General features: G+C 42.2%; 1 protein-coding gene across 10 annotated transcripts in view; it reads left to right on the top strand.

The window, feature by feature from the left end:
- The window catches only part of FGGY (FGGY carbohydrate kinase domain containing), a 414,785-nt gene that overhangs the window by 27,624 nt on the left and 360,812 nt on the right, over nt 1–26,349 (top strand). For 9 of the 10 annotated variants that reach the window (XM_047726124.1, XM_047726127.1, XM_047726119.1 and 6 more), the window contains 2 exons: nt 7,991–8,102; nt 14,691–14,842. The exons of the other annotated variant lie outside the window; for it this stretch is intronic. In XM_047726124.1, the coding sequence (XP_047582080.1) occupies nt 7,991–8,102; nt 14,691–14,842 (264 nt within the window). The remainder of the gene's footprint in view (nt 1–7,990; nt 8,103–14,690; nt 14,843–26,349) is intronic. 10 annotated transcript variants of the gene reach the window in all.

Below are 26,349 nucleotides of genomic sequence, written 5' to 3'. Positions count from 1 at the left end.
TTTTTAAAGATTTTACTTATTTATTTGACAGACAGAGATCACAAGTAGGCAGAGAGGAAGACAGAGAGAGAGGAGGAAGCAGGCTCACTGCTGAGCAGAGAGCCCGATGCGGGACTCGATCCCAGCACCCTGGGATCATGACCTGAGCTGAAGGCAGAGGCTTTAACCCACTGAGCCACCCAGGTGCCCCTTCCTTTCAGATGTTTGGGAGCCAGGCCCAGCTGGTGGCTACAGGTAAAGAACAGAACATGTCCATCACTGCAGGAAGTTCCACTGGAACGGCGCTGCACTGTATCTTAGCTCAGAAGTCCAGTTCTTCAAGGAAGAAGCCTTTTCTCGCCCAATATCACCTCCAAACTAAGTTCTATTTTACTTACTGAATGTTGTCACAGTATCTTATACTTTTCCTTTATAAAACGTCACATGATTTGAGAAGCATCAATTTTTTGATAAATAACAAAATAATAGTCATTTTATAATCAAATAATCTGATTTTTTTTTTTTTTTTAGTTGATCTCTATCTTATCTCCTAGATTTGAGGTTTTGCAGGGTCAGAACTACAGTTTGCTCACCTAGGTCCTAACATCTAGTAGACTCAAGTATCAAAAGAATGAATGAGTAAAGAAATCGGGACCTCTCTACTCCCAGTCAATGGCGAAGGCTTGAGAAAGGGTATATGGCTAACATGGACTCTGGAAAACTCTAAGAGATGATATTCAAAGCTGGAGGAATGGCATGGATAGAAGTGCTGACAAGGGGTTGTGAAGGAGCCAGCCCAGATTGGGCAGATGGGTTCTAGTTGGAGGAGGAGGGGAGACTGCATTGCATAAGGGGGCAAACCTGGGACAGCCAGTTTTGAGGCCAGTAGGGTATCTTCTAGAATCATCCTGAGTTTCACATTGACCAGCAGCTGATTCAGGATGACTTACAAGGAACAGAAACTAAATTCAAGGATGCCAGTTAGGAGGCATTTTTCTTCTAGTGAAGTTCTGGAGGCTGAGATTCCTTTGAACTATCAGCTCTGGGAGGCTAGAACTACATCTGTCTTGTTCATCATATGTACTCCATGATGGCACATACAGGTGCTTAATAATTTCTTTTTTCTTTTTATAGATTTATTTATTTATTTGAGAGAGAGAGAGTGTATGTACAGCAGGGGGAGGGGCAGAGGGAGAGAGAGAGAATCTTAAGCAAACTCTCTGCTTAGCACGGAGCCTGGTGTGGGGCTTGATCTCATGACCCTGACATCATGACGTGAGCCAAAATCAAGAGTTGGACACAACCTACTGAGCCACCTGGGCAGTTCAGTAACTTTTCTTTAATGATGAATGGCTGGATGAGAATGTTGGCAGAGGAATAAATAAAGATGGCAAGACTGACTTTGGAAGGAAGATCTAATAGGACTTGGTGAAAGTGGAGAGGAAGGAGATGAAAGTAGTTTCAGAATTTCCCTTCTTAGAAGAATGTTGGTGCCCCTGATGTAAATGGAAGTGTTGGGTGTCCATTTCCCTGTTTGTCTTTAAGGGACAGCACCACACCTAAGCTAAGATGCTGTGTAGGCTATGGTCCAAGATTGTATTTATGTGTTGTATTAGTCACTAGAGTTAATTTTGCTAAGTAGAGTGTCTCTGGGGGCCTTGCAGATTACATACTCCCCATATAAGCTGTATTAGCCCATTTGCTGTTCCCACATCAGGGTCTTTGCACTGGCTGTTCTCCTGCCTGCAACAATTTCCCACCAGATTTCCATAAGGTCAGCTCCTCAGGTCCTTCATGTGTTAATTCCAATCTCACTTCTCAGCAACTACCTCCCTCTTTTCTGGCACTCCTCATCCCCTTATCATTTTCTAGTACACTCTGTGTTTTATTTATATTAGGTGTTGTCTATTCCTAATAAAATGTAGTCTCCAAAGGAGCAAGGATTTTTTTTTTTAATATTCTCTTCTTTGTTTCCTAAATACCCAGAAGAGTGCTCAGCTTGACCCTAGAAGAGGTTTGATTATATTTGCTGACTGATTGAACGTGTGAGTAATTGAATTGTGCAGGCAACAGGGAGTGATGAGCCTGAGGGAACCAGGGATTTCATAACCCCACACACCCTCAAGGCTGACAAAGGCATTCAGATCAAGATGGAAAAGAATACAGTACCAGCCACAAAACTCAGTTGCAGGTTGGACTCTGTGAGGCACTAGGCTTTGACCCTAGGCTCCAAATAGAGTTAAAGAAAAAGCCAGGTATGCCTCTGACCCTCCAGTTCTCAGTTTGGAGGGTTTCAAAGAATACTGTCTCCCCACCCAATATGGCAGAGCCCGTTGATTTAGAACACATGTAGGATTGAACTGGTTCCCACCGTTAGAACAAAGCAATGCACAATCCCTTCCCCAAATATTTGTTTGCTGCCCCATAGCTACGAGTTGACAGATGTTAGACATGGACCAGGTTACCAAATGAAGTTGCAGAGATCTTCTCTGGAAATTCTTTAGAAAAGCAATGTGCTTTCTCTCTAGCTGTGGAAAATCCCTCGATGCCAAGACATTGGGGTGGTTTTACTAGACTGCTTTCTTCTTCCATTAATAAGAGCATTAAAGGAATCCTCAGGTCAGCAGTTCAAGTGCCAGGTACCTTCTGGGTAGTGTGACCTTGACAGCCATCTTTCTGGGATGGTTTCGGTGGGGGTGGAGGTGGGGAGTAGGTTGGTCCTACCCCTGGGTCAGCATGATCATAACACATTTTTAGGTAAGGCTGGGGATGTGTCCATCTAACCAAATCAGATTTAAATGCATGTCACAGCTAGTCTTCTAGTTCTTTGTGATCAATATCTATTAGGTTGGGCCTTTGTGAGTGAAAGGCCATGAGTAGAATATAGAACTCTAGATCTTCAGAAGGGTTCATAAAATAGATTGAAGAGAGTATTTCCTTTGCACCTACTGGGAGGTTAGTTGCACCATAATCCTTGAGAAGGTTTGAATTTATTCAGTCCTCTTTTTTTTTTTTTTTTAAAGATTTTATTTATTTATTTGACAGACAGAGATCACAAGTAGGCAGAGAGGCAGGCAGAGAGAGAGGAAGGGAAGCAGGCTCCCTGCTGAGCAGAGAGCCCGATGCGGGACTCGATCCCAGGACCCTGAGATCATGACCTGAGCCGAAGGCAGCGGCTTAACCCACTGAGCCACCCAGGCGCCCTATTCAGTCCTCTTGATCACTGTTCCCTTTGCCTGTAACCTGTACTTGTGCTTACGCAACACGGAGTGTGCTGTGCTTTTTCCATATGAAAGATTTCATGAAGGTATACGTGTAGATGAGTAGATGTCATAAAGGTATTTAGGGCATTTACCTCACGCTGTGGGGAAAAGATATTGCCAACAGTCACAGACCGCTCACTAGCAGATGCTCCTCCCGGAATCCTAAATTACAAGTCTGGGATTCTAAAACAAGGAAAAAGAAGAATTGTGTAGTTTAAATGGATGTGGACACTTTTGAGCTGACTTTTGTGGGATTAAGAGGTTATTACCATTTTTTGTTTTTCAGAGAGAGAGAGAGAGCAGGTGTGCGGTTTTACATACCCAAGCAGGGGTGAGGGTCAGAGGGGGAGAGAGAAGCTTCAGCAGGCTCCGCTTTCAGCATGGAGCCCCATGTGGGGCTCCATCTCACTATCGTGAAACAAAAATAAAAAAATAGAAATAACCTATTGTTTTACAACTTAAAAAATTATATGACAGCATAAAAAATCTCCAGTTTCCTCCAACTGCAGTTTCTGCTCTCAGAGGCAATCACTGCTGTTAATGATTTGTTGTATACAAATTTGTCCGTAGCTTACGATTTTTCAACTTTATGATGGTACGAAAGTGATAGGCATTCCATGGAAACCGTACTTGGAATTTGGGGTTTTGATTTTTTTCCTGGGCTAGCGATATGCGATATGATGCTCTCTCCCAATGCTGGGCAGTGGTAAGGAGCCGCAAGTCCCAGTGAGCTCTGTAATCATGAGGGTAAAGAACCAACATACTTACACCATTCTGTACCCATGTAAATGTTCGGCTTTTCACTTCTAATGCAGTATTCAACACACTACACGAGATATTCAACACTTTAGTGTAAAATAGGCTCTGTGGGGCGTGTGGGTGGCTCAATGGGTTAAGCCCCTGCCTTCGGCTCAGGTCATGATCTCAGGGTCCTGGGATCGAGTCCCGCATCGGGCTCTCTGCTCAGCAGGGAGCCTGCTTCCCTTCCTCTCTCTCTGCCTGCCTCTCTGCCTACTTGTGATCTCTGCCTGTCAAATAAATAAATAAAATCTTTAATAAAAAAAAAATAAAATAGGCTCTGTGATAGATGATTGTACCCAACTGAAGCTAATGGAGGTGTTTTGAGCACATTTAAGGTAGGCTAGGCAAAGCTATGATGTTTGACCTAACGCTATTTTCAACTTATGATGGGTTTATCTGATGTAACCACATCTGAAGTGGAGGAAGAGCTGTATATTTTTTTTAACTTTACTAACATGTCATGGATGTCTTTCCGTTTCATCTTTAGCTGAACCTCTTAAAAATACGTAACAGTTGGAGGTATAATTTACATACCATAAAATCCATCCATTTAAGTATATAATTCAGTGATATTATTGAGTTTATACATTCATACAGTTATTACCATAATCACATTTTATGCTTCTGCTACTTTAAAAAAATTCCTTTGTGGCTGTTTATGGTCATTCCCCAGCCCCAGTCATAGATAACTTTATCTGCTTTTTGTCTTTATAGTTAATCTTTTCCAGAAATTTCATATAAAGGGAATCCTATAACATGCATTCTTTTGTGTCTGACTTCTTTCATTTAGCATAATGTTTTTAAGGTTCATTCATGTTGTTGCACTTAACAGTGGGTGCCTTTTTCTTGCTGAATACTATTCCATTGTATGGGCGTACCACACTGATTAGCCCTTTGATTAAACTATGATGAGCATTTGATTTGTATTCAGTTTGGGGATATTATAAATAATGCTCCTATGTCTATTTACATACAAGTGTTTATGATGGCATATGTTTTTATTTTTCTTGGGTAAATGCTTAAGTAAAATTGCTGGGTTGTATGATAAGTTATATTTAAATATTGCCAAACTGTTTTCCCAAAGTGGCTGTATTTTCCATTCCCGTCAGCAGTGTATGAGGCTTCCCCTTTCTCCTGAATTTTCTAACACTTAGTACTGTCAGTATTTTCCAATTGTGATTTAGTTTGCAATTTCTTAGTAACTAATGATGTTGAGTATATTTCCATGTACTTATTGGACATTTGTATGTTTTCTTGGGTGATGTGTATATTTAAATCTTCTGTCCATTTTGTAATTGGGTTATTTTTCTCTTATTATTTCAGTTCTAAGATTTCTTTATGTATTCTATATGTAGGTCTATTATCAGATGTATGAATTGCAAATATTTTCTCCAATCTGTAGCTTATCCATTTTCTTATGGTTGCATTTGAAGACCAAAATTTAAAAATTTTGATAAAGTCAAATATATCCATTTTTTTCTTTTATGACTCTTGTTTTTAAAGAAATCTTTATCTAGCTTATGTCAGAAAATTTTCACCTCCAAGTCTTTTAGTTTTATTTTTTACATTTGGAGATATGATACATTTTGAATTAATTTTTGTGTGCATGTGAGATAAAAGTCTAGAAGTATAAATTGTTTTTTTTTCTTGCATGTGGACATTTAGTTGTTCCAGCACTATTATTGAACAGACTGTCCTTTTGCCATTGAATTGTCTTGGTACCTATATAAAAAAATTCATCAACCATAAATGTTTGGGCTTATTTCTCATATTTCTGTTCTGTTCCATTTAATCTGTAAATTTATCCTATGCCAATGCCACACTGATTTAGTAGTAATAGTTTTATATAAAGTTGAAATCAGGTAGCTTAAGTTCTCCAACTTTGTTCTTTCTTTTTAAAAATGCTTAGGCTCATCTTCATTCTTTACATTTCTGCATAAATGTTAAGAGCAGCTTGTCAATTTGTAACAATATCAAAAAAACCCCCAAATATCCAAAAACCTGCTGTAATTTTTGTAGGGATTATGTAGAACCTGTAGATTAATTTGAGGACATGGCCATTTTCACAGTTGAATTTTCCATTTCATGAATATAGCATATTTTTCTAATTTGTAGCTTCTTTTGTAGCAATGTTTTATACTTATCAGAGCACTGGTTTTGAACTTCTTTTGATAAATTCATCGTTCTGGGTTTTTTTTTTTTTAAATGCTATTCTGAATGGAATTATTTCCTTAATTGAGTTTCGATATGTTAGTTGCTTGTATACAGAAATACAATTAATTTTAATATGCAGATCTTGTATCCTGTGATCCTACTAAACTTATTGATTACTTCTAGTAGCTTTTTTTTTTTTTTGGTAGATACCTTAGGATTTTCTGCATATGAGATCATATTTTCTGCAAAAAAAGATGTTTGAACTTCTTTCTGTCCAATCTGTGTGCTTTAAATTTCTTTTCTGGCTTTATTGCATTGGCTGGAAGCATTAACTACAGGTTGAATGGAAGTGAAAGAGACATTTTTGTTTATATTATAGGAGGGAATCATTCATTTTATCATGAAGTTTCATGTTAGCTGTAGGTTTTTGTAGTTGGTCTTTATCAGATTGTAGAAGTTCTCTTGTCTCTGAGTTTATTGATTTGTTTTGTTTTTCTCTTTCTGCATCTGTTGAGATGACCATTTGGTATTTGTGCTTTATTCTATTAATATGTATAATACAGTGATTGATTTATGGATATAAAATCAACCTTGCATTCCTGGGATAACCCCACATGGTCATATTATGTAATATATGTTTTGTAGTTGATATTTTATTAAGGATTTTTACACCTATTTTCATGGCAGATATTGACCTGTAGTGTTCTTTTCTTTTGATGTCTTTGTTTGGCTTTGGTATGTGAGTAATGCTTGCCATGTAGAATTTGTTGTAAAATGTTCCCTCCTTCATTGTATCCTAAACAAGTTTGTGAAGGAATGGAATTATTTCTTTCTTGAGTGCTTAACAGAATTCCCCAGTGGAGCCATCTGGTCCTAGAGTTTCTTTGTTTTGTTTTATTTTGTATTTGTGGGAATGTTTTAAATACAATTTTGCTTTTTCAAGAATGAATCCTTAAAAATTAAATGCTTTGGTTTTTTAAGAATAAGTAAATAAATGTGGTTTTATTCATGTTCCCTAGCCCCTAGATGTTTCCTAGATGTTTGTTTTTGATGATTTTGTCCAGCTTGATACTTTTATTTTGCTAAAAGAATTTGCCACCCCTTCAGAGTACCACACTCAGAAGTTACTTCTCTACCTCTTTTTAATGGCTATACAATATTCCATTTTGCAGATGTACCATACTCTAATAAAAAGTTTTTCCAAATTTTAAATATATTCTTAAGTAGTGCTATAGTTAAATTTAATCTACATACTAACTTATGCTAATAAGTCACTAAGTCACTAAGGTATGTTCCTAGAAGTGAGTTGGTTGGGCAAAAGTTACGCATGTTTTTATTTTTAATAAATACTCTGAAGTTATTCTCCAAAATCTGTGCCAAGTTATTACACTGTTATAATAATGTAAGAGAAGGTCCCCTTCTCTCTGCCACAACTGCATACTGTTAATTTTATACATATTAGCCCATTTGAAAGGCAGAGATTGGTGTGTTGTATTTGCATTAATTTACTTAACTGGAGTTGGGAATCTTTTTATATGCTCTTTGACTGTTTTTTTTTTTTTATTTTATGAAGTGACTTGCCATGTCCTTTGCTTGATTTCCAATTAAATTGGTTGTCTTTGTCTTATTAATTTATAGGATCTTCTGTTATTTTATATTCAACTTTTATCTATTTTCTGTTGTAAATATTTATTCAATTTAGCCATTCACCTTTTTTTCTAGTCGTAACTGGTTTAAGTCTTTTAAAAGTCTGTCTTGTAATTTATGTTTTTGTTTGTTTGTTTTTAAAACAGCAAGTTGTACAAGGGATTGATGTAAACCAAATCCGAGGGCTTGGGTTTGATGCCACGTGTTCTCTGGTGGTTTTGGATAAGCAGTTTCGTCCTTTACCAGTAAACCATGAAGGTAGGACCATTCCACTCTCTTTCCCTGGTGGTGGGAAACTGGCTGGGCCCCAGGTGGAGCACAAGGTCAGGTGTCTCTTATTGCCAAGGATGAGATACAGTGATGGAGCACAGAGGCCAGAATCATGTCCTGGAGGTTACATGCTTGGAGAACAGTTGGTGCGAATGGTGACATGGGGGCTGGATTAGGGAGAGACTTGGCTCTCTAATGTGCAGAAGCCATAGTGGAGAATGAAGGAAGGACATGGGATCATTAGCTCAGAGTGAGCAGCCTTGAAATGGGCAAGTGGTCTGGGTGTTTCCTGGGAAGGTAGTGTCAGTGCCTATAGTTGCTTTGTGTATGATGGTCCTGTAGCATCTTTATTTGAACAGGTGAGCCAAGTCCATTTAAAGGAAATAGAATAAGACAGACAGGACCATGCATCACACAGAAGCTGGAAACAGATTCGCCTTTCTCTTTCAGTAGCCAAACCAAAGGACATTCCCATTTAATGATATTGTCCTAATAGAGACTTGTGAGTACAGTAATGAGCTGTTTCAAATGTATATGCCACTTGGGTTTGCCATCAGAAATTTCTCATGGGTCAAGATCTTTCCCTCTTGGGAAATTTTAGCAAATAGCACTGGCATTGAGGTTGCAAACTCAAAAGCCCATAGTAGTCGGGTAGGTAACAAAAATGAGTAAAGTAGACCAGGTTTGGAAAAACAAACAAACAAACAAAAACAATAGCACATGTGTGGAGATAAATTTCAATCAGTTTTTAACCTTTTCATGAGCAGAAGACATCTGGGAGTGGTGGAGACCACGGCACACTGGAAATTGCATGTTCCATCTGAGTGTGGCTCTAGGCATCCCTAGCGAGTTGTTGCCGAGATAGCCATTGCAAATGTGTTTTAGGCCAAACCTGTGTTTGAGAGTCCAGCTGTGGATACCATGGTACGCTGGGACACCTTGGAACTGGAGTCAGGAAGGTCCCAGATCTCAGCTCTATTGATGCTGAGCTATGACACCTTGAGCGAGTCACTTTCCCTCTGCATTTTCTGAAAGAATTGGAATAACGAACCATAGCTTTGCTCTGAGGATTGATTGAGAACCTGACACTTGAATGCTCAGAAACATTTCTTCCATCCGGTCCTGAATTCCTAAAAAAAAAATGTGTCCCACTCACTTATGGACCTAATTCATAGAATAGTGATTTATGTAAATTACATGTGCTGGTAAAAGTACACAAGTGGATGAATGGTTAGAATACAGTGTTCATGATGCCCATCTTTCTACACACACACACTTTTCCCCCTTTTGGCCATATTTATTAGTACCTCCTGTGTGCCATACCCTGTCTCATTAAGTGTTGGGGCGTCAAAGACAGACATGAATGTTTCCTGTTCTTATTGGCTGATAGCTGGCTCCCTTGGCATTGTTCTGGCCCAGGAGGGCAGAACAGCTCCAGTCTGGGCCACTTCAGAAAGCACAGTCCAAAGAAATGGGCCTGGACTAGTAGACCTCAGCTCACAGCAGCAACACACACTCTGCAGTTACGAGATTACGGCCAGCCACGAAGCTGGCCCCTTGGGAGGCTGTCAGCGTTTCCTCGATTGACTTCCTTTCAGTAGCGACCAGGCAATGGTCTCTTAGGGATGTTGCTGGATGAATTCTCATTTAGGGTGACACTTTCGACGTTATCAGCCCTACGTTCCAAGGATGCTAATCTCTGATCTGCTAAAATGCATGGTTTTGTTTCTGGCTTTATATTAGAATCAACCCGAGATCTTTTAAAATCCCCAAATCATGAGCCTTACCCCCAAGATTTGTATTCACTTGGCTTGTGGAGAGAGCAGGGCATCATCAGCATTGTCAGAGTTTCTTCCATCGTTCTGGTATGTGGAGAATCACTGGCTGCTGCTAAATGGGTAGCTAAGATACCAGGAGCAAGAACACTTCAAGTGGAAGAGAAGTCTTCCTTGGGGCACCTGGGTGGCTCAGTGGGTTGAAGCCTCTGCCTTCGGCTCAGGTCGTGGTCTCAGGGTCCTGGGATCGAGCCCCGCATCGGGTTCTCTCTGCTCGGCGGGGAGCCTGCTTCTCTCTCTCTGCCTGCCTCTCTACTTGTGATCTCTCTCTGTCAAATAAATAAATAAAATCTTTAAAAAAAAAAAAAAAGAGAAGTCTTCCTTGTTAAGCCTGCTTACATATGCACCCTCTCTGGGTGCCATCTTTTTCTCGTTGCAGGTGGAATTGCCTCCTGTTAACAGGCTTTCTATTAACAGGGTAGTTAGGTTGCAACCCTAATTATAAGTGTTGAAATAATTTTATTCCACCAAAAAGGTTAAAGTGTACCCATTCATCAAATGCATCCAGCGTCAGATGCCCCTTACTAGCTTCTTGCCTTTCAACAGGTTCTATTAGAACCTGTTAGATTTTATCTGAAATGGATTATCTTGGGCTAGAAAATGAAATTTGAGTTTTAAAGGTGACTCAAAGGCTGTTTCAAGGCTTCTTACACCTGTGTGGTAGTGAACATCTCTCGGTTAACTGGAGTAATTGTGAGGAGCAGGCAGTGGGGTCAGGAAATTAACCATCACCATTAAAGGAAAACCCCCAACACAGGCAAAAATATAAAGATGGTAACAAAAACAAAAAATAAAAAACAAAAACAAATAAAGGAAAAAGAAAAGGGAAAAAACCCCAAGTAAATTAAGTACAATTGTTTAAGAACAGTAATCATTACTGCATCATAAAATATTCTCCTTTTAGCCTTTTCTTGTTTGATCTTCCTTCCTTTGAAGATCAGACAGCCCCCAGGTCGGACTGTGGTATCAGGGCTGCCTGCTCCCTGCTCTGCAACCCCCTAACTCCCAGCACAACTCTGTTTGGGTCATCCCAGCCGCAGGAGCTCTTGGGAGCCAGAAGCAGCAAGGGTGGTAATTCAGGGCCGGGAAGGGACTTGCCACTTAGGCTTCTCTGCAGTGGAAACCTAATACTGAGATGTTTTTGCTAATTCATAGTACTTTCCCACAAGCATGCTTGGCACACCTCCTGTGAGATAGGCAGAATGTTAACAGAGTGGCTACATGGATGAAAAGTCTTGCCCATGGGTCCACGGATTGTATAACCCAAATTCCGCTCTAGCCCTTGCTTCTAATTCTTTGAAACCATGACACTTTCTGAGGCCGGTGCTTTGTTTCACATGCTTACTCTCTTGTGTTAGAGTCTGCTTCCTTACCCTCTCTTCACCATTGGCTAACCAGTGGCCCGTCATTTTCAGAACCAAATGGAAAGCTTCTGTGCCTTTTGGAAGCTCTCTGTGCAGCCTGGGGCTCAGCTGTGCACCGTCTCCACGGTGCTCCATATCCCACTTCTGTTCTGACTGTCGACATGCCTGACAGACTGGCTTTGCCCATGCAGCCACAAGCTCCATGCAGGGAGGACTGTGGCATATTCTTGGCAGCATCCCAGCACCCAGCACTGTGCCTGGCACATAACAAGTGCTCAGTGAGTGCTTAAACGAGCTTTCAGTGGAGTTCTTTCTTTGTGATTTTCCTGTAAGAGCTGAAAAATGATTAACTTCCTGTTTTTGTCCACAGTGTGAATCATGAATCAATAATCTTCCTATATATGTAATAAGCTACTTGATTCTCACAACTGCATTGTGTGGTTCTGTGTTTGTCTTGGGAGCGTCTTCCTGTCGAGGCAGTAGGAGCTGTCAGTTGAAAGGCATTCCAGTTGAAAGTTCAGCAACAGGAGACAGAAGTCTTGAAGCAGCTGCAGTTGCATTTATGATATTTAAGAAGCAATATTGACATTGTCCCCCCATTTTTTAAAAGAGTTATTTATTTGAGAGAGAGCGAGCGCGTGTGAGAGCATGCAGAAGGGAGAGGCAGAGGGAGAGGGAGAGAGAATCTTCAGCAGACTCTTCGCTGAATGTGGAGCTCGCAGTCGGACTTGATCCCATGACCCTGCGATCATGACCTGAGCTGAAACCAGGAGTCAGACACCTAACCAACTGCGCCACCCAGGTGCCCCGACATTGTCCCGCTTAACACACACACATGCATGTGTATGTGTGTGTGCACGTGTGTGTGTGCCCACATACCCACAGTCTGATTCCATGATGTTTCTAGGATGAGACCTGGACATCATTTTGTTTTTAAAACTATCCTGGGTGCTTCTAATGTGCAAGGAGGGTTGAGAACCAAAACTTAAAGCAGTGATACTATACAGTGTAATCACTCAGCTATTTAAAAACAAATCTTAGGGGTACCTGGGTGGCTCAGTTGGTTAAGCATCTGCCTTTGGCTCAGGTCACAATACCAGGTTCCTGGGATCAAGTCCCACATCAGGCTCCTTGCTCAGCGGAGAGCCTGCTTCTCCCTCTTCCACGGCACCCCCCCCCCCCCAACTTGTGCTCTCTCTCTCTCGCTCACTCTCAAATAAACAAAATCTTAAAAAAGATTTTTAACAAACAAAACAAAACAGATCTTAGATGTGTTTCTGGGAGGTTTCAGGTACTTCCTCTTATTTTCAAAGTATAACTGTTGTGAGGAGCTTCTATAGGTCTGAACAGTGCATCCCCCCTGCCGGCAGGCAAAGCAGAGACTGAGTCCTTGTCTTACCATGGTGCTGATGACCTGACTTCCATATTTTCTTAGGTTGGCTTTTTTTTTTCTTTCAGTTTTAAAGATTCTTTTTTTCAGAGACATGGCAAAGTAAGGAAAATAAAATCCTCAGCCCCCTATGTACCCACTACTGAGGATAAACCGGTGAGAATTTGCCTTCTTCGCACAGACATTTTTTAAAGGAAGAATTACTTGAAGCTTCAGCTCCTGCCCTCCCCCTCTGCCCGGCTGGTGACCATGCGGCTGTAGTGGGTGTTCGCAAACACGTCGTTTCCGTGCTTTCCCAACACGTGTGTATACCCGCAACAACAAACAGTATATATGGTGTTTAAAAATATCCCAGTTGGTATCATTATTCATGTTGATCTGTGTAGCTTGAGTTTAAGTTTGTTGTACCAATTTATTTATCTGTTCTCTGCACAGATCTGTTTCAAAGCATGCTGTATGCTTTTCCAAGCTGTGAGATAAGAGGCATATCTTAAATCTCAGAGTCCATTCATCATGGAAAGCGACCTAGATCAGAGAGTTGTTTTGAGGATTAAATGAGATGATGCATATAAAACATTTGGCACAGGGCTTGGGGGACACACACACACACACACACAGCTTTATAAATATTTGTTATTAGCAAAGACATATAATTGCTGTGGCTGTTCTCCAATTGCAAAATAATGTGTGAAATGCCTGGTTCGATTACTGTTGGGGCCCTTTTATCTTTCCCCTTTATTATCTCCCAGTTTAGTCATTGCTGCTCTCTGCATTTTGCCATCTGAGGAAGCAGAGAACTGTAAAAAGAATATTGGCTTGCCCATTAGTATGTGAGGAATTAATCGAGGCCATGGAAGGGAGAACAGGACAGTTCGTTCCCATATGGGCTGCAGGATGGTAGAGGAAGGGTGTGAGGTGCCTGCCTATGCTGCTTTTCCACCTGGTTTTAAATTCTGTGTCTTCTTTCTTCATCTTCTTTAGAACCTACTATGTGATAGGTACTTGTTTTTATGTGCATTGCCTTGTTTGGTGAACAGAAAAATCTCGATTAACCCTTATATGCTATTAGGTGTTATCCCTGTCTTATAGGTAAGGACACTTAGGCTAAGAAAAACTTAAAGACACTTTCACTCTATCTCCACCTGTAATTGAAATAGTGCACGTTCCCCATGAGGTCTGCCTGATCCCCAAACTGAAAAAAATTCCGTTGCTTCCTACTCCACCAAACCGAGAGAGGGGATTAAAACACCTACGTTAACTAATCTTAATCAAAGTGACTAGAAGTAGTGGAACTATAAGCGGATAAAAGCCATTTTATGGAGGTAGTCGGTGTGTTATATGGATATATTATTCTGTTAACGTGTCTGTCCAAGCAGATCTTAAAAAGCCAGTGTATTGGGGGCTCCTGGGTGGCTCAGTGGGTTAAGCCTCTGCCTTTGGCTTGGGTCATGATCCCAGGGTTCTGGAATTGAGCCCCGCATCGGGCTCTCTGCTTAGTGGGGAGCCTGCTTCCTCCTCTCTCTCTGCTTGCCTCTCTGCCTACTTGTGATCTCTGTCAAATAAATAAATAAAATCTTAAAAAAAAAAAATCTTAAAAAAAAAAAAAGCCAACATATTGTTTTAGGCATACTTCATAGGATCTTTTCCTGAATATAGACCCAGAAAAGTTTTCTGGAACAGAAGGGCTAGGAAAGGAGGGGAAGAAGTTGGGAGAGAATGAATGAGAATCTAATTAATTGGTAGATCTCAATGGGTTTTAGTGTTGACATTTAACCCCGGGTGACACTTAAAGGACAGACACATGGCTGGAAGGGAAATCCAGGGTCTGGGTGGAGCGAACTGGCTCGTGTTGGTGGTGGCCCTCTCCCTTGCTGTGGTTGACCTGTGGAATTATGGTAGCTGTGCGGATTGGTGCCCTTGGGATTCAGGAAGTGAATTAGAAGGCTAAGATTGTGCGTGTGTCCCCCCCTCCTCTCATTTCTGCTAGGGGATGCCCACCGAAACATCATCATGTGGCTGGACCACCGGGCGGTCAGTCAGGTCTGCAGGATCAATGAGACCAAGCACAGCGTCCTGCAGTGTGTTGGCGGCGTCATGTCCGTGGAGATGCAGGCCCCGAAGCTTCTGTGGCTCAAAGAGGTGAGCGCCGAGAGTGGAGCGAGCGTGCTCATCGCAGCTGCGAACCCCTCTGTACCAGGTGCCGTGCTAAAGTCCGTTACGCTTGATTTTTACCAGCACCTCTCTGAGGAAGGTTGATCCCAATTTATTGATTAGGTTGCAGTTAAATCATTCCTGTTTTTAGATGCTAACCGTAGGCAGGCACAGTGATAAGTGTTTGACACAGATTATCTCTTTGAATCCTAGCAGCCACCTTACGAAAGTAAGGGTTGTTTGTTCTCTTCTTTTGAGGGGGTGTGGGTTGTCTGTAGACAAGAAAACTAAAGCTCATAGAGATGAACCAACTCACCCAAAATGACATGGTAAGTACGTGGCAGAGCCAGGGTTGGAATCTGAGACTGGCCGACTCCAAAATCCATTCTCTTAATATCTAGGACTCTCCTGGAGTTATGAGAGGCTGATGACCAGTCCAGAGAGAAGGTGGCAGAGCTGGGCTTTAAGTTCACATCTTCTGACCAGAACCTTCTTTCTCTGTGTACTTGTATCCCCCGAGGATTAATCTGACCTTGGTGGCATGTTGGGGTTTCTCATGTCACCTTAACTTGAGTTTCCATGTCCTTGAGAGATAGGTGTTCGGTTCTGTTATGAAGCGTGGATAACGGCGATGTCAGCTCCACGGTGCCTGGTAGGGATGGATGTGCGAGAAAGTTCAGGTCCTCTGGGAACCTCAGGGACTTGGAAAATCCCTAGGTGGTCTGGTGAGGAGAGGATCCATCTAATGAGTAAAATCTGGCATGGTTCATTTACTGGCTCTGGGGTTTCAGGTGGGCTGAGTTTTCGATTACTCAAAATGTATTTGGGGGTGGGGGAGCGTAAGGGTGTTGAGAACGTGTCCCTGGATTGCCACTGGGAGCAGAAGAGATGGAAGCAGAGAGGGCATCAGTAATCAAGGGAGGTATGGGTTCTTATTTAGCATATTGAGCTATTGTGTAAGCTTTAATTTGCCAAAAAGCTTCTATATTTATTAAGAGTTTGAAAACATGGGGCGCCTGGGTGGCTCAGTGGGTTAAGCCGCTGCCTTCGGCTCAGGTCATGATCTCAGGGTCCTGGGATCGAGTCCCGCATCGGGCTCTCTGCTCAGCAGGGAGCCTGCTTCCCTCTCTCTCTCTGCCTGCCTCTCTGCCTACTTGTGATCTCTGTCTGTCAAATAAAGAAAATCTTAAAAAAAAAAAAAAAGAAAAAAAAAAGAAAACAGAGCATTTTAGGAGTCAGGGGTTTCTGACTCTACTGGCACCACCTTGTGTGACTTTGAGCAAAGCAGTTCTCATCCCAGGCCTCATTTTTTCCATCTCTGAAGTGAGAGAGCTGGTCTGGACCAGTTTGAAAACCTGATATCAATATATCCTGAAATACCAATCAGAATACAGAACTACTCCACACTGGCCCCACCCTCTGCTTTGCATTCTGTAGGCGTTAATTGATTTAGCCTTAGCAAGCTGAGCTTAGCCTTAGCAAGCTCTGACAGACAGCATGGGAAACTGAGGCTGCCAGAGAGAACAGTATGATTTTCCTAAACAGAGGATAGAGCCAGAATTTAAACCCATGTCTGCTGGCCTCCAAACCCCAGCTCACCCCATCACATCATGCTGCACTGAAATCCCTCTTTAAAAGCCTAAGTCACTTAGGGTAGGACCAGGAACAGGGGCAGTGGTGTTTTTAAACCAGCCTAAACATGGTGCAAGGAAATAGATGGATGGACACATCACCCACTTCTTGGCCTCAAGTAAGAAAGAGCTGTACTGAATTAAGGGATGAGGGTCAGGCAGGTGGCCACTGGTACATCATCAGGGCCTTATTGGGCACCTGCTTCATGGCCTGCTTTGGGCTGTATATCCCAGGAGGTCTGATGACACATCTGGTTCGAGCCTCTCTGGAGGCTCAGTACTGTGCACTTGAGATCAAACTGCCCTAATGAAAGCACACAGAAAACAATTAGGTTCTAGAGTGCATGGTGGTCAGTGACTCTGGCCTCCTGAGACTGACCATCCATCCATCTAGCTAATCAGTTCCATTTCAGAGCTTTCTGAGAAAGGCCTGAAACATTATCTCATCGTGTATTTAACTACCTGATGGTTGAGCCTCTAATCTGTTTTTAAATTTCTTAAATTTATTTTCATTTATTTATTTATTGTTGGTAAGCTGGTACAGGAATCCATGCTGAGAATTTCTTTGATTTATCATGATTGCAAATTCAAAATAAAAGATACTGCTAATATCAGTTTTAGCATTTTCTCCTTAAAACCCAGATGGCTTATGACCCTTTTCTGACTTTAAGGTGTAAATGAATCACCTGGGGAATCTTGTTAAATTGTAGATTTCTGATTTAGTAGTCCTGGGGTAGGGACTGAGAATTGGCATTTCTGACAAGGTCTGAGGTGATGCTGATGTGGCTGGCCCACAGACTTATAGAACCACTTCTAGTTCTAGAAGCTCTGCCCTTTATATCTTTTTTTTTTTTTTTAAATTTTTATTTATTTTTTAAATTTCTTTTCCCTGTTCCAGAATTCATTGTTTATGTACCACACCCAGTGTTCCATGCAATATGTGCCCTCCATAATACCCACCACCAGGATTACCCAACCTCCCACCCTCTGCCCCTCCAAAACCCTCAGATTGTTTTTCAGAGTCCAGAGTCTCTCATGGTTCGTTTCCCCCTCCAATTTCCCCCAACTCCCTTCTCCTCTCCATCTCCCCATGTCCTCCGTGTTATTTCTTATGCTCCACAAATAAGTGAAACCATATGATAATTGACTCTCTCTGCTTGACTTATTTCACTCAGCATAATCTCTTCCAGTCCCATCCATGTTGCTATAAAAGTTGGGTATTCATCTTTTCTGATGGAGGCATAATACTCCATAGTGTATATGGATCACATCTTCCTTATCCATTCGTCCGTTGAAGGGCATCTTGGTTCTTTCCACAGTTTGGCAACTGTGGCTGTTGGTGCTATGAACATTGGGGTACAGATGGCCCTTCTTTTCACTACATCTGTATGTCTGGGGTAAATACCCAGTAGTACAATTGCAGGGTCCTGGGGAAGTTCTGTTTTTAATTTCTTAAGGAATCTCCACACTGTTTTCCAAAGTGGCTGCACCAACTTGCATTCCCACCAACAGTGTAAGAGGGTTCCCCTTTCTCCACATCCTCTCCAACACATGTTGTTTACCGTCTTGCTAATTTTGGCCATTCTAACTGGTGTAAGGTGGTATCTCAATGTGGTTTTGATTTGAATCTCCCTGATGGCTAATGATGATGAACATTTTTTCATGTGTCAACTCTATGGTCAAATAATCTTTGACAAAGCAGGAAAAAATATAAGTGGAAAAAAGTCTTCAACAAATGGTGCTGGGAAAATTGGACAGCTATGTGTAGAAGAATGAAACTCGACCATTCTCTTACACCATACACAAATATAAACTCAAAATGGATAAAAGACCTCAACATGAGGCAGGAATCCATTAGAATCATAGAGGAGAACATAGGCAGTAACCTCTTCGACATCAGCCACAGCAACTTCTTTCAAGATATGTCTCCAAAGGCAAAGGAAAGAAAAGCGAAGATGAATTTTTGGGACTTCATCAAAATCAAAAGCTTCTGCACAGCAAAGGAAACAGTCAACAAAACAAAGAGGCAACCCATGGAATGGGAGAAGATATTCACAAATGACACTACAGAGAAAGGGCTGATATCCAGGAGCTATAAAGAACTTCTCAAACTCAACATACACAAAATAGATAATCATGTCAAAAAATGGGCAGAAGTCATGAACAGACACTTCTCCAATGAAGACATAAAAATGGCTAACAGACACATGAAAAAATGTTCTGCCCTTCATATCTTGAAGAGCATACATTGGTGGAGGATCAGGATACTGTACCTTCTTTTGAATAGGGCAGTGGGAGACTGGGGACCAGAAAGATAGCTTTCAAAGAGTTCTTTAACAGCACATCAAAGTCAGAAATGTGACTCTGCTAAGCTCATGGGGCTGTCATTTGTTTACTTCCTTATTAACTCTTTAATTCACCAAATATTAACAGAGGTTCTGCTAGGACCCAGCAGTGTCACAGGTACTGGGGACACAAGCACAAAGAGGACTCAGGCTTACCCTTAAGGGGCCCAGTGTCCTCTGGGGCAGTGGTGGGGAAGCAAAGGCGGGGGTGGGGGTGGGTGTTGGGTGGAGGAAAGAGACATGGAACCAGAACTGTGTTAGAAGATGTTCTAAGCACCTTGATAAAGGAATATGCAAAGTGCTTCCAGAGAGCATAATTTGCTTCCGGAGAACATAATTTGCTTCTGAGAGGTGTTCTTGAAGATGAGTCTCAAGTTAGGAGTGGAGGTTTTGCCTATTAGAGAAGACAGGGAGGAAATGCTAGAGAAGGACTATGGCTCATTTTTGGTAAGGTATGTAGGTCCTGGGCTGAGAGCCCTGAATGCTTCTCTGAAGGTAGTAGGAGCTGAGGCCAGGTAAGTAGTCTGGCTTATTTGGTGATAGAAGGTTTTTAAGCAAGGGGAAAGAAATGTCTTTAGTACCTTTGACAGGGATGAAGAGACTGGATTAGGGGTGAGGAAATGTGTGGGTGTGTGAGTTAAGAACTGGTTTTCATAGTTTCCTGATTATAGTGATTTGTTGGCTTTGCTTTGCTCATAGGATAAATTCCTAAATTTGTAACACGGCGCAGAAGATGGTATGTGATGTCATTTTCACTTTCCCCTTTCTGCTTACTGTGTGCCTTGCTCAGTCTCTCCACCGGGACTTAGGGTGTCTCAGACATGCTCTGCTCTTTGCCACCTCCATCTTGACTAGGGGCTGGCAGACTCCAGCGCAGGGGCCATATCTGGTCTGCTGCTTGTTTTGGATGTTTTGGGAGCAAAGAATGGGTTTCACTTCCAATGGCGGAAAAAGGATTCAAAAAGAGAATAATAGTTTGTGACTTGTGAAAATTATGTGAAATTCAGAGTTGCAGGGACACAAAGTTTTCCTGAAACACAGCCACACTCATTCATTTATGTGTTGTCTGTGGTTGCTTTTGCATCACAATGACAGAGCTGGGTAGTTGCGATATAGACTGTGTGCCTACAAGGCTGCAAATACTGACTCTGTGGACGGTTACAGAAAAGTTTGCTGACCCCTTGGTCTTGGTGATGTGATGCTGTGCCTTCTGACCCTGAATATTCTTCCCTCTACTCAATGCCGATCCTAACTTATTGTTCAAGTTTCAGCTTTATTGTTATGTCTTCAGAAAAGCCTTGCCTGACCCTCCAATAAATTAGAGATCTCTTTCTATTGCATTCTTATTACTTCACTGTATCTTTAACAAATTGTAGTGATGTATCATTTTGTAACGATGATTCGCATGGTGCATGGATCTTCCAACTGTTGTAATCCATGGGGGGCTGGAGAGCCTATCTGTTTGATTCATGGCTGTTTCCCTATCTCTAATCAAATGCCTGGTATATAGTAGGTAGTCAGTAAGTAGTTTTGAATAATTTGAGGGGCTCAGTAAGGGGGATTTTTGTATTCCCCCAGGTGAGAAGTCATGAGGCTTGAAGTAGGTACTGTGGGGTGGAGAAGAGATAGGTTCCAGAATTTTTAGGGAATACTATCAGCAGGATATGGAGGCTGATTGGCTATGAGGAGCAAGCAAGATGGCAGAGTCAGAGCTGACCACTCACGTTAGTACTGCTGTCATTCGTGGACTCCTTGTCCTTAGCCTGGATTCTGATGGCAGGGAGAGTCAGGCAGAATCAGAAGTTCAGCCTTCCCAGAAGACCCAGGTGATAGACTAGGACCACCGCAGCTCTTGGGCAAAGTCATGCGGGTCCTGGTTTTGCAATCTGGAATTTTAATCATGTCCTTTACATTTAAAGTTTGTGTGTTTCAGGTTGATGTATGTCTCCTTAATAAGAATTGTCAGATAAAAGGAAAAATGCCATTTGAATTTTTCATAACCCCCAGCAGTCTGGCTTTTCCATTTGGTCTCAATGATTCTGACTCTCATCTTAATGAAGGCCAAATGTAAATTAAGTTCTGTCAGGCTGGAACAGCTGGAGTCTCCTATCTTTATAAACATGAAACATTGCAGGGTAACAAGGTGCAGACTGGGGAAGGTCAAGAGAGTTAAGGGCTGATGCAGATCCTGACAGCTCAGTGTTAATGGAAGATAATTAACTGGTGTATAGGGGCTGCGTGGAGATCTTCCAATCTGACTTTTAACTCATTTCCTCTTTTTGCCATTGTCAGCAGAGCAGAAAGCTAATCATTTCATAGTTTGAGATTTTCATTGTTCATTTCCAACTAGAACCAATGGGCTGGAATGTCAGAGGATTTTGTTGATGGGTTTAGATGATCTGGCTGCCCCTCCCATCTCTCCCCAGTTCATGCCTCTCTGCTCTGTTCCCCTGATAGTGTACTGGGGAAATGAAGAAATGATTCTCTGGTTCTAATGTGCCTTTTCCTGTATATGTAGATTCTTTGAAGGGAGTCGGGATGCGCAGAGAGGTAGTTTGATAACTTCCTGTTAGCTGTGGAAGGTGTGAGTGGAGTGCTCTTTGTGAGGAACTATGGAAAAAAACAAAACAACTCCGTTAGAGGTCAGGAAAGCCTGGTTCTAGTCCTTTTCGTGAAGTAAGAGGCTTGTCCCAGCTCATTTTTATTCCTTGTCTGGCCTTATTCTTCCCTTCTTCTTGACTATATAATAATACCTATTATTTTATCTTTGATTTCTTTTTGTTTCAAACTTTGTGGAAGATAAACAATGTTAATTTCCTTTCTTTGAAATATACCATTTTGTTTTTAATGGCAGTTATGGTGGGGACTGTGGTCTTTCTCTGTTAGTGACTCTGGCTTTAAACTGCATGTATAGGGCTATTCTTGTCCACCCACATTCATCTGACCTTTGCAGCAGAGCTGATACAAGATATTGGGGAAATTGGGGGGATAAATCACAGTTCTGTAACAGAAGTGAAGTGCAGGATTTGAAGCCAGATTCACTTGCATTTAAATCGCTCTCTGCCATTTACCTATTCTGGGGCCTCAGACAAACTAAGTCAACCTCTCTACTTCTCAGCGTTTAGCTGTAAAATGAGAAGAGCAGTGTCAGCCTTGTGGAAATGTTATAATTGAGTCAGATATTTGTAAAGCCCTTTATGCAAAAGTAGATATTCAGATAGCAGTTACATCTTCACTTCTGTTGCGTTTAAAAAATGATTGTGGGCGCCTGGGTGGCTCAGTGGGTTGAGCCTCTGCCTTCGGCGCGGGTCATGATCTCGGAGTCCTGAGATCGAGCCCTACATCGGGCTCTCTGCTCGGCGGGGAGCCTGCTCTCCCCCACCCCACCCTGCCTCTGCCTGCCTCTCTGCCTGCTTGTGACTGCTCTCTCTCTTTCGAATAAATAAATAAAATCTTAAAAAAAATGTGTTCTGGGCGCCTGGGTGGCTCAGTGGGTTAAGCCGCTGCCTTCGGCTCAGGTCATGATTTCAGGGTCCTGGGATCAAGCCCCGCATCGGGCTCTCTGCTCAGCAGGGAGCCTGCTTCCTCCTCTCTCTCTACCTGCCTCTCTGCCTGCTTGTGATCTCTCTCTGTCAAATAAATAAATAAAATCTTTAAAAAAAAATGTGTTCTACTGATGGGCATGTCAGTAATTCCTATGACGAACTGAGAGAATTTTAAACACTAGAATATCTTACTTCACGCAGTTGGCTGTAACGAGTGGTATTTTTCCTGTTTGACTAATAGTCAGGATAGCTTCTAAAAACCATCATGAGGTTGTCAGAGGCAATCATAGAAAATATCCAGTACAATAGTACAAAACGTATTTTCAGAGTCATTCATGTATGTGAATCACCCACATCCTATGTGTAATCCCTATACCACAAGGCAGCCGGCTTTGAACTTGGAAGCGGATTCACCTAATACCTTCTACTGTTGCCCCTGAAATTCACCATTGCCTCCAGCCTCAGCATTATTTTATTTCACAAAGATTATTGTATTGAATCTTCACACCTGTCTTGTGGGATCGACGCGATCTCTTTTTGTGGTACGAAAACTGAAACTCAGAAACATTAAATGACATATAGCCTCTTATTGGGTGAGCCAACCTACACGGGGAGCCGCACCGTACCTCCACGCCCATCCCTGTCCTGTGGGGGCCTCTAATCCACTGCGGGGACCCAGAAGTGGTCTTTGCCTTCAGGAGATTATAGTCTGAGGGGAGAAGAAAGATACAGCTTACCTGAGCAATCGGATCAGAGTGAGGGAACAGATGAAGACAGTGGCTAAAGCATGTATCGTGCTAATTATCTAGTACTTTTCCGAGCATTTTATCTGTTAAACTAATCCTTACTTCTACCCTATGAAGTAAGTATCAGATGGTAAAACAGGCTCAGAGATGTTAAGAGGCTTGCCCAAGGTGACACAGCTAATAAATGACAAGGCTGGGATTGGAACCTTGGCATTTCAGATCTAGAATCTGGGCTTGTCACCATTTCTCCCTCCCACCATCTTCAAGTGCTTGCCTTGCAGGGTTTGGATAAATTAGTTCGGGGAAGAAATTTGTAAGTGATAACTTCAGGAGGATCTGAGGCCAGGAACAATGGGTGGTGGGTTCATTTTTTTTCCCCCTTTAAGTAATGTTGTTTATTGTCTTCTATGTGATAGGCACTGTCTTGGGCATTAGAGATTCCAAAGTAAGCAAGACAGATGAGGGTCCTGGGTACTTCTGAGAACTTAAATTCTAGTATAGAGAAGCAGAAAATAGACAAAGAGACAAATACACACACACACACACACACACACTCACACACAGTGATTCTATTTTCTGGAAAATGCTTTGAAGGAAAAATACAGATGAACAGATTTGGCATGGCTGGTGTGTTCTTCTTGGGAGGTTTTGTTTGACCTGAATGATGATGACTTTAGGAAGAAGGGGCAGCACATTCATGAGGGGAGGAAAGTACCTGTGAGATCAGCAGAGGAGGTCAGCAGGGCTGAGGCTGTGAGCAAGGCAGAGTAGTGGAAAGTGGGTTGGAGCAGTGGGTAGGGACCAGTTCCTGCGTGGCCTTGAGGCCATGGGCAGGAATTTGGGTTTTATTCTAATAGAAGGGAAAGGGTCAGTGGATTTTAATGAGAAGTGTGACATGATCTCTGGTTTATGACTTAGAAATCACTCTGGATAGTACTGGTTAGGCAATAAACATTTGGATGATGACAACAAAGTTTACATTATAATGTTAAAAGGAAAAATTATAAAACTGAACATGCAGTTTTATGAATACTTTTGTTTTAAGAAATTATCAGTATAGAGGGATGTCTGGGTGGCTCAGTCTGTAAAGTGTCTGCCTTCAGCTCAGATCATGATCCAGGGGTCCTGGGAGGGAACCCAGAGTTGGACTCCCTGCTTAGGGGAAAGTCTGGTTCTTCCTCTGCTTCTGCCCCTCCCTCCTACTCGTGCATGCGTGCTCCCTCTCTCAAATAAATAAAATCTTTAAAAAGTTATCAGTATAGAAAAAAACTGGCTATGTGTACAAAAAACGTTACTAATGGGGTGCAGTATCTATGGTTGGAAGAGTTTGCTTCTCTTATAACATAGTGCTCATGCTTTTATTACTTCTTGGTAATTTTTCATGAAAAAAAAATGATCTCGTAGTCCTAGCTAACCTTTCGGGTTTATACTAGTTCATTATTCAGCATAGGATTTTTTTTTTTTTTTTCCTACTTGGGCTTGTTTTCCTTAAAAGCACCAACACAGTATTATTATCCCATTATACAGATGAGGGAAACAAGACCCAGAGGGCTTAAATAGCTTCTGCAAAGTTACACAGCAAATGTGTGTGGCGCCAGGATTCTCACCAAATCCTGCCGGCCTCCAGCTCCAGGGTTCTCTCCACCAGCCCTACTGGCTGCTCTCAAATAGCACTCATTTCTTGTGACACATCAGGGCTGCCGCCTAGCAGTCCACAGGCTGAATCTGGACCCCAGATGGGTTTTGTTTGACCTACCCTGTGCTTGGAAAACACACACACACACACACACACACACACACACACACCCCAACAACTTTTTTTTTTTTAATTAGTTTTCAACGTTTAAAAACTAAGAAACTTCACGTAAAAATCCAGATTTTCTGCTTCTTTAGAAGAAATAACAAAAGGATTTGGCAGTTGGGGGCCCACATTCCCATGTGGAAGGAATTGGCTGGTGCCGAGCAGGGGCTGCCCCCTTTAGGAGGGGCAAGTGTCCCTCCACCCAGCTTACTCTGCTCATTTCCTTTCCCAGCACTACCCTCTAGGTGTTTGGATTGGAGACCCAGGCTTTGGGAATTTGTTCAAGGAATCCATCATTACTTTTCCTATAACAAAATGCTTAGAGAAGTGGAAAGCTTTTCCAGACGGGGAACTTCTCGGTCAGTGGCTCTAGCGATGCCGTACCCACATTCTCCCACACCTCTGAGTCTTTGCTTAGGTTTTTCCTTTGTGGCAGACTTATGATTTCGTCCTTCACTTGGGAAAACTTGCATTAATTCTTCAAGACTCCAGGAAGCCTTCCTTGACTTTCTCCATCGGGGGTTGATCAGGCTCTTGCCCTCTGTCCATCATGGCATTCCCCCCCTTACCTCTACCTTGGAATTTATTGCACTATGTGTGCCTCATTTATCTCTATGTCCCTCATGTCTAGGGCACTGCTTCGCATCTAACACTAACCACTCAGTGGATATTTTAACCGATGGATGGATGAACAGATGGCTGAATTTTCCAAATCACTATTCATGCCATTTTTTGATTGTTTTATACAACTGTCCAATAGTTCCGTTCTGAAGTACATATCTCCTGCACACCACATGTAAGTTCCTTTTCTCTTCCCCATTGTGGAAAGAAGTCTGGAGTATTACCACTCCTTTTGACCCCAGAGCCACCCCTTGGCTGCAGTCCTGTTACCTTGAGTCCTGGCTTGTTTTGTGTGGGCAGTGAAGGCCCCAGATGGAGGCAGGAACTCCTGGCCTCTCTTCTGTGGCTCTGTGTCTTGAGGAGCACAAGCCTTGAAGCTGCTCCCTCTACCCTGTGAGAGACTCCGAGGCAAATGTATGGAATCCAACAGCCTCTCTTTGGAATGTTAATACCAAGGGCCCTGTTACCTTCAGACCAGATTCCTCCCAGCCTTTGAGCAGTGTGGACCGTGTTGTCAGCTTTTGCCAGGGCATCTTTTGTGAATTTTCTCTCTTGTGGGGGGTGGCGGGGGGAGGGTCTGCCCTAGAAATGGACTTATAACTAAATATATGGAGTGTTGAGGCTGGTGCCTTCATTTACCTGGACGGTGAATCCTTTCCTTATCATCCTTGCATTTGCATATTTGATTTGTGCCAAGTATGTATGGTATTCTTTTAGTTTTATAGTCCCAACAAAGTAATTCTAAAAAGGAGACCCCTCCCCCTGTCATTAAAGGACTTGGTCAGATAACTAGTAACATCTAATAA

Source organism: Lutra lutra, chromosome 4, assembly GCF_902655055.1.
Source record: "Lutra lutra chromosome 4, mLutLut1.2, whole genome shotgun sequence".
Lineage (NCBI taxonomy): Eukaryota > Metazoa > Chordata > Mammalia > Carnivora > Mustelidae > Lutra > Lutra lutra.
The sequence above is the reverse complement of the archived record's forward strand: the minus strand, read 5'-3'. Positions and strand labels throughout refer to the sequence as shown.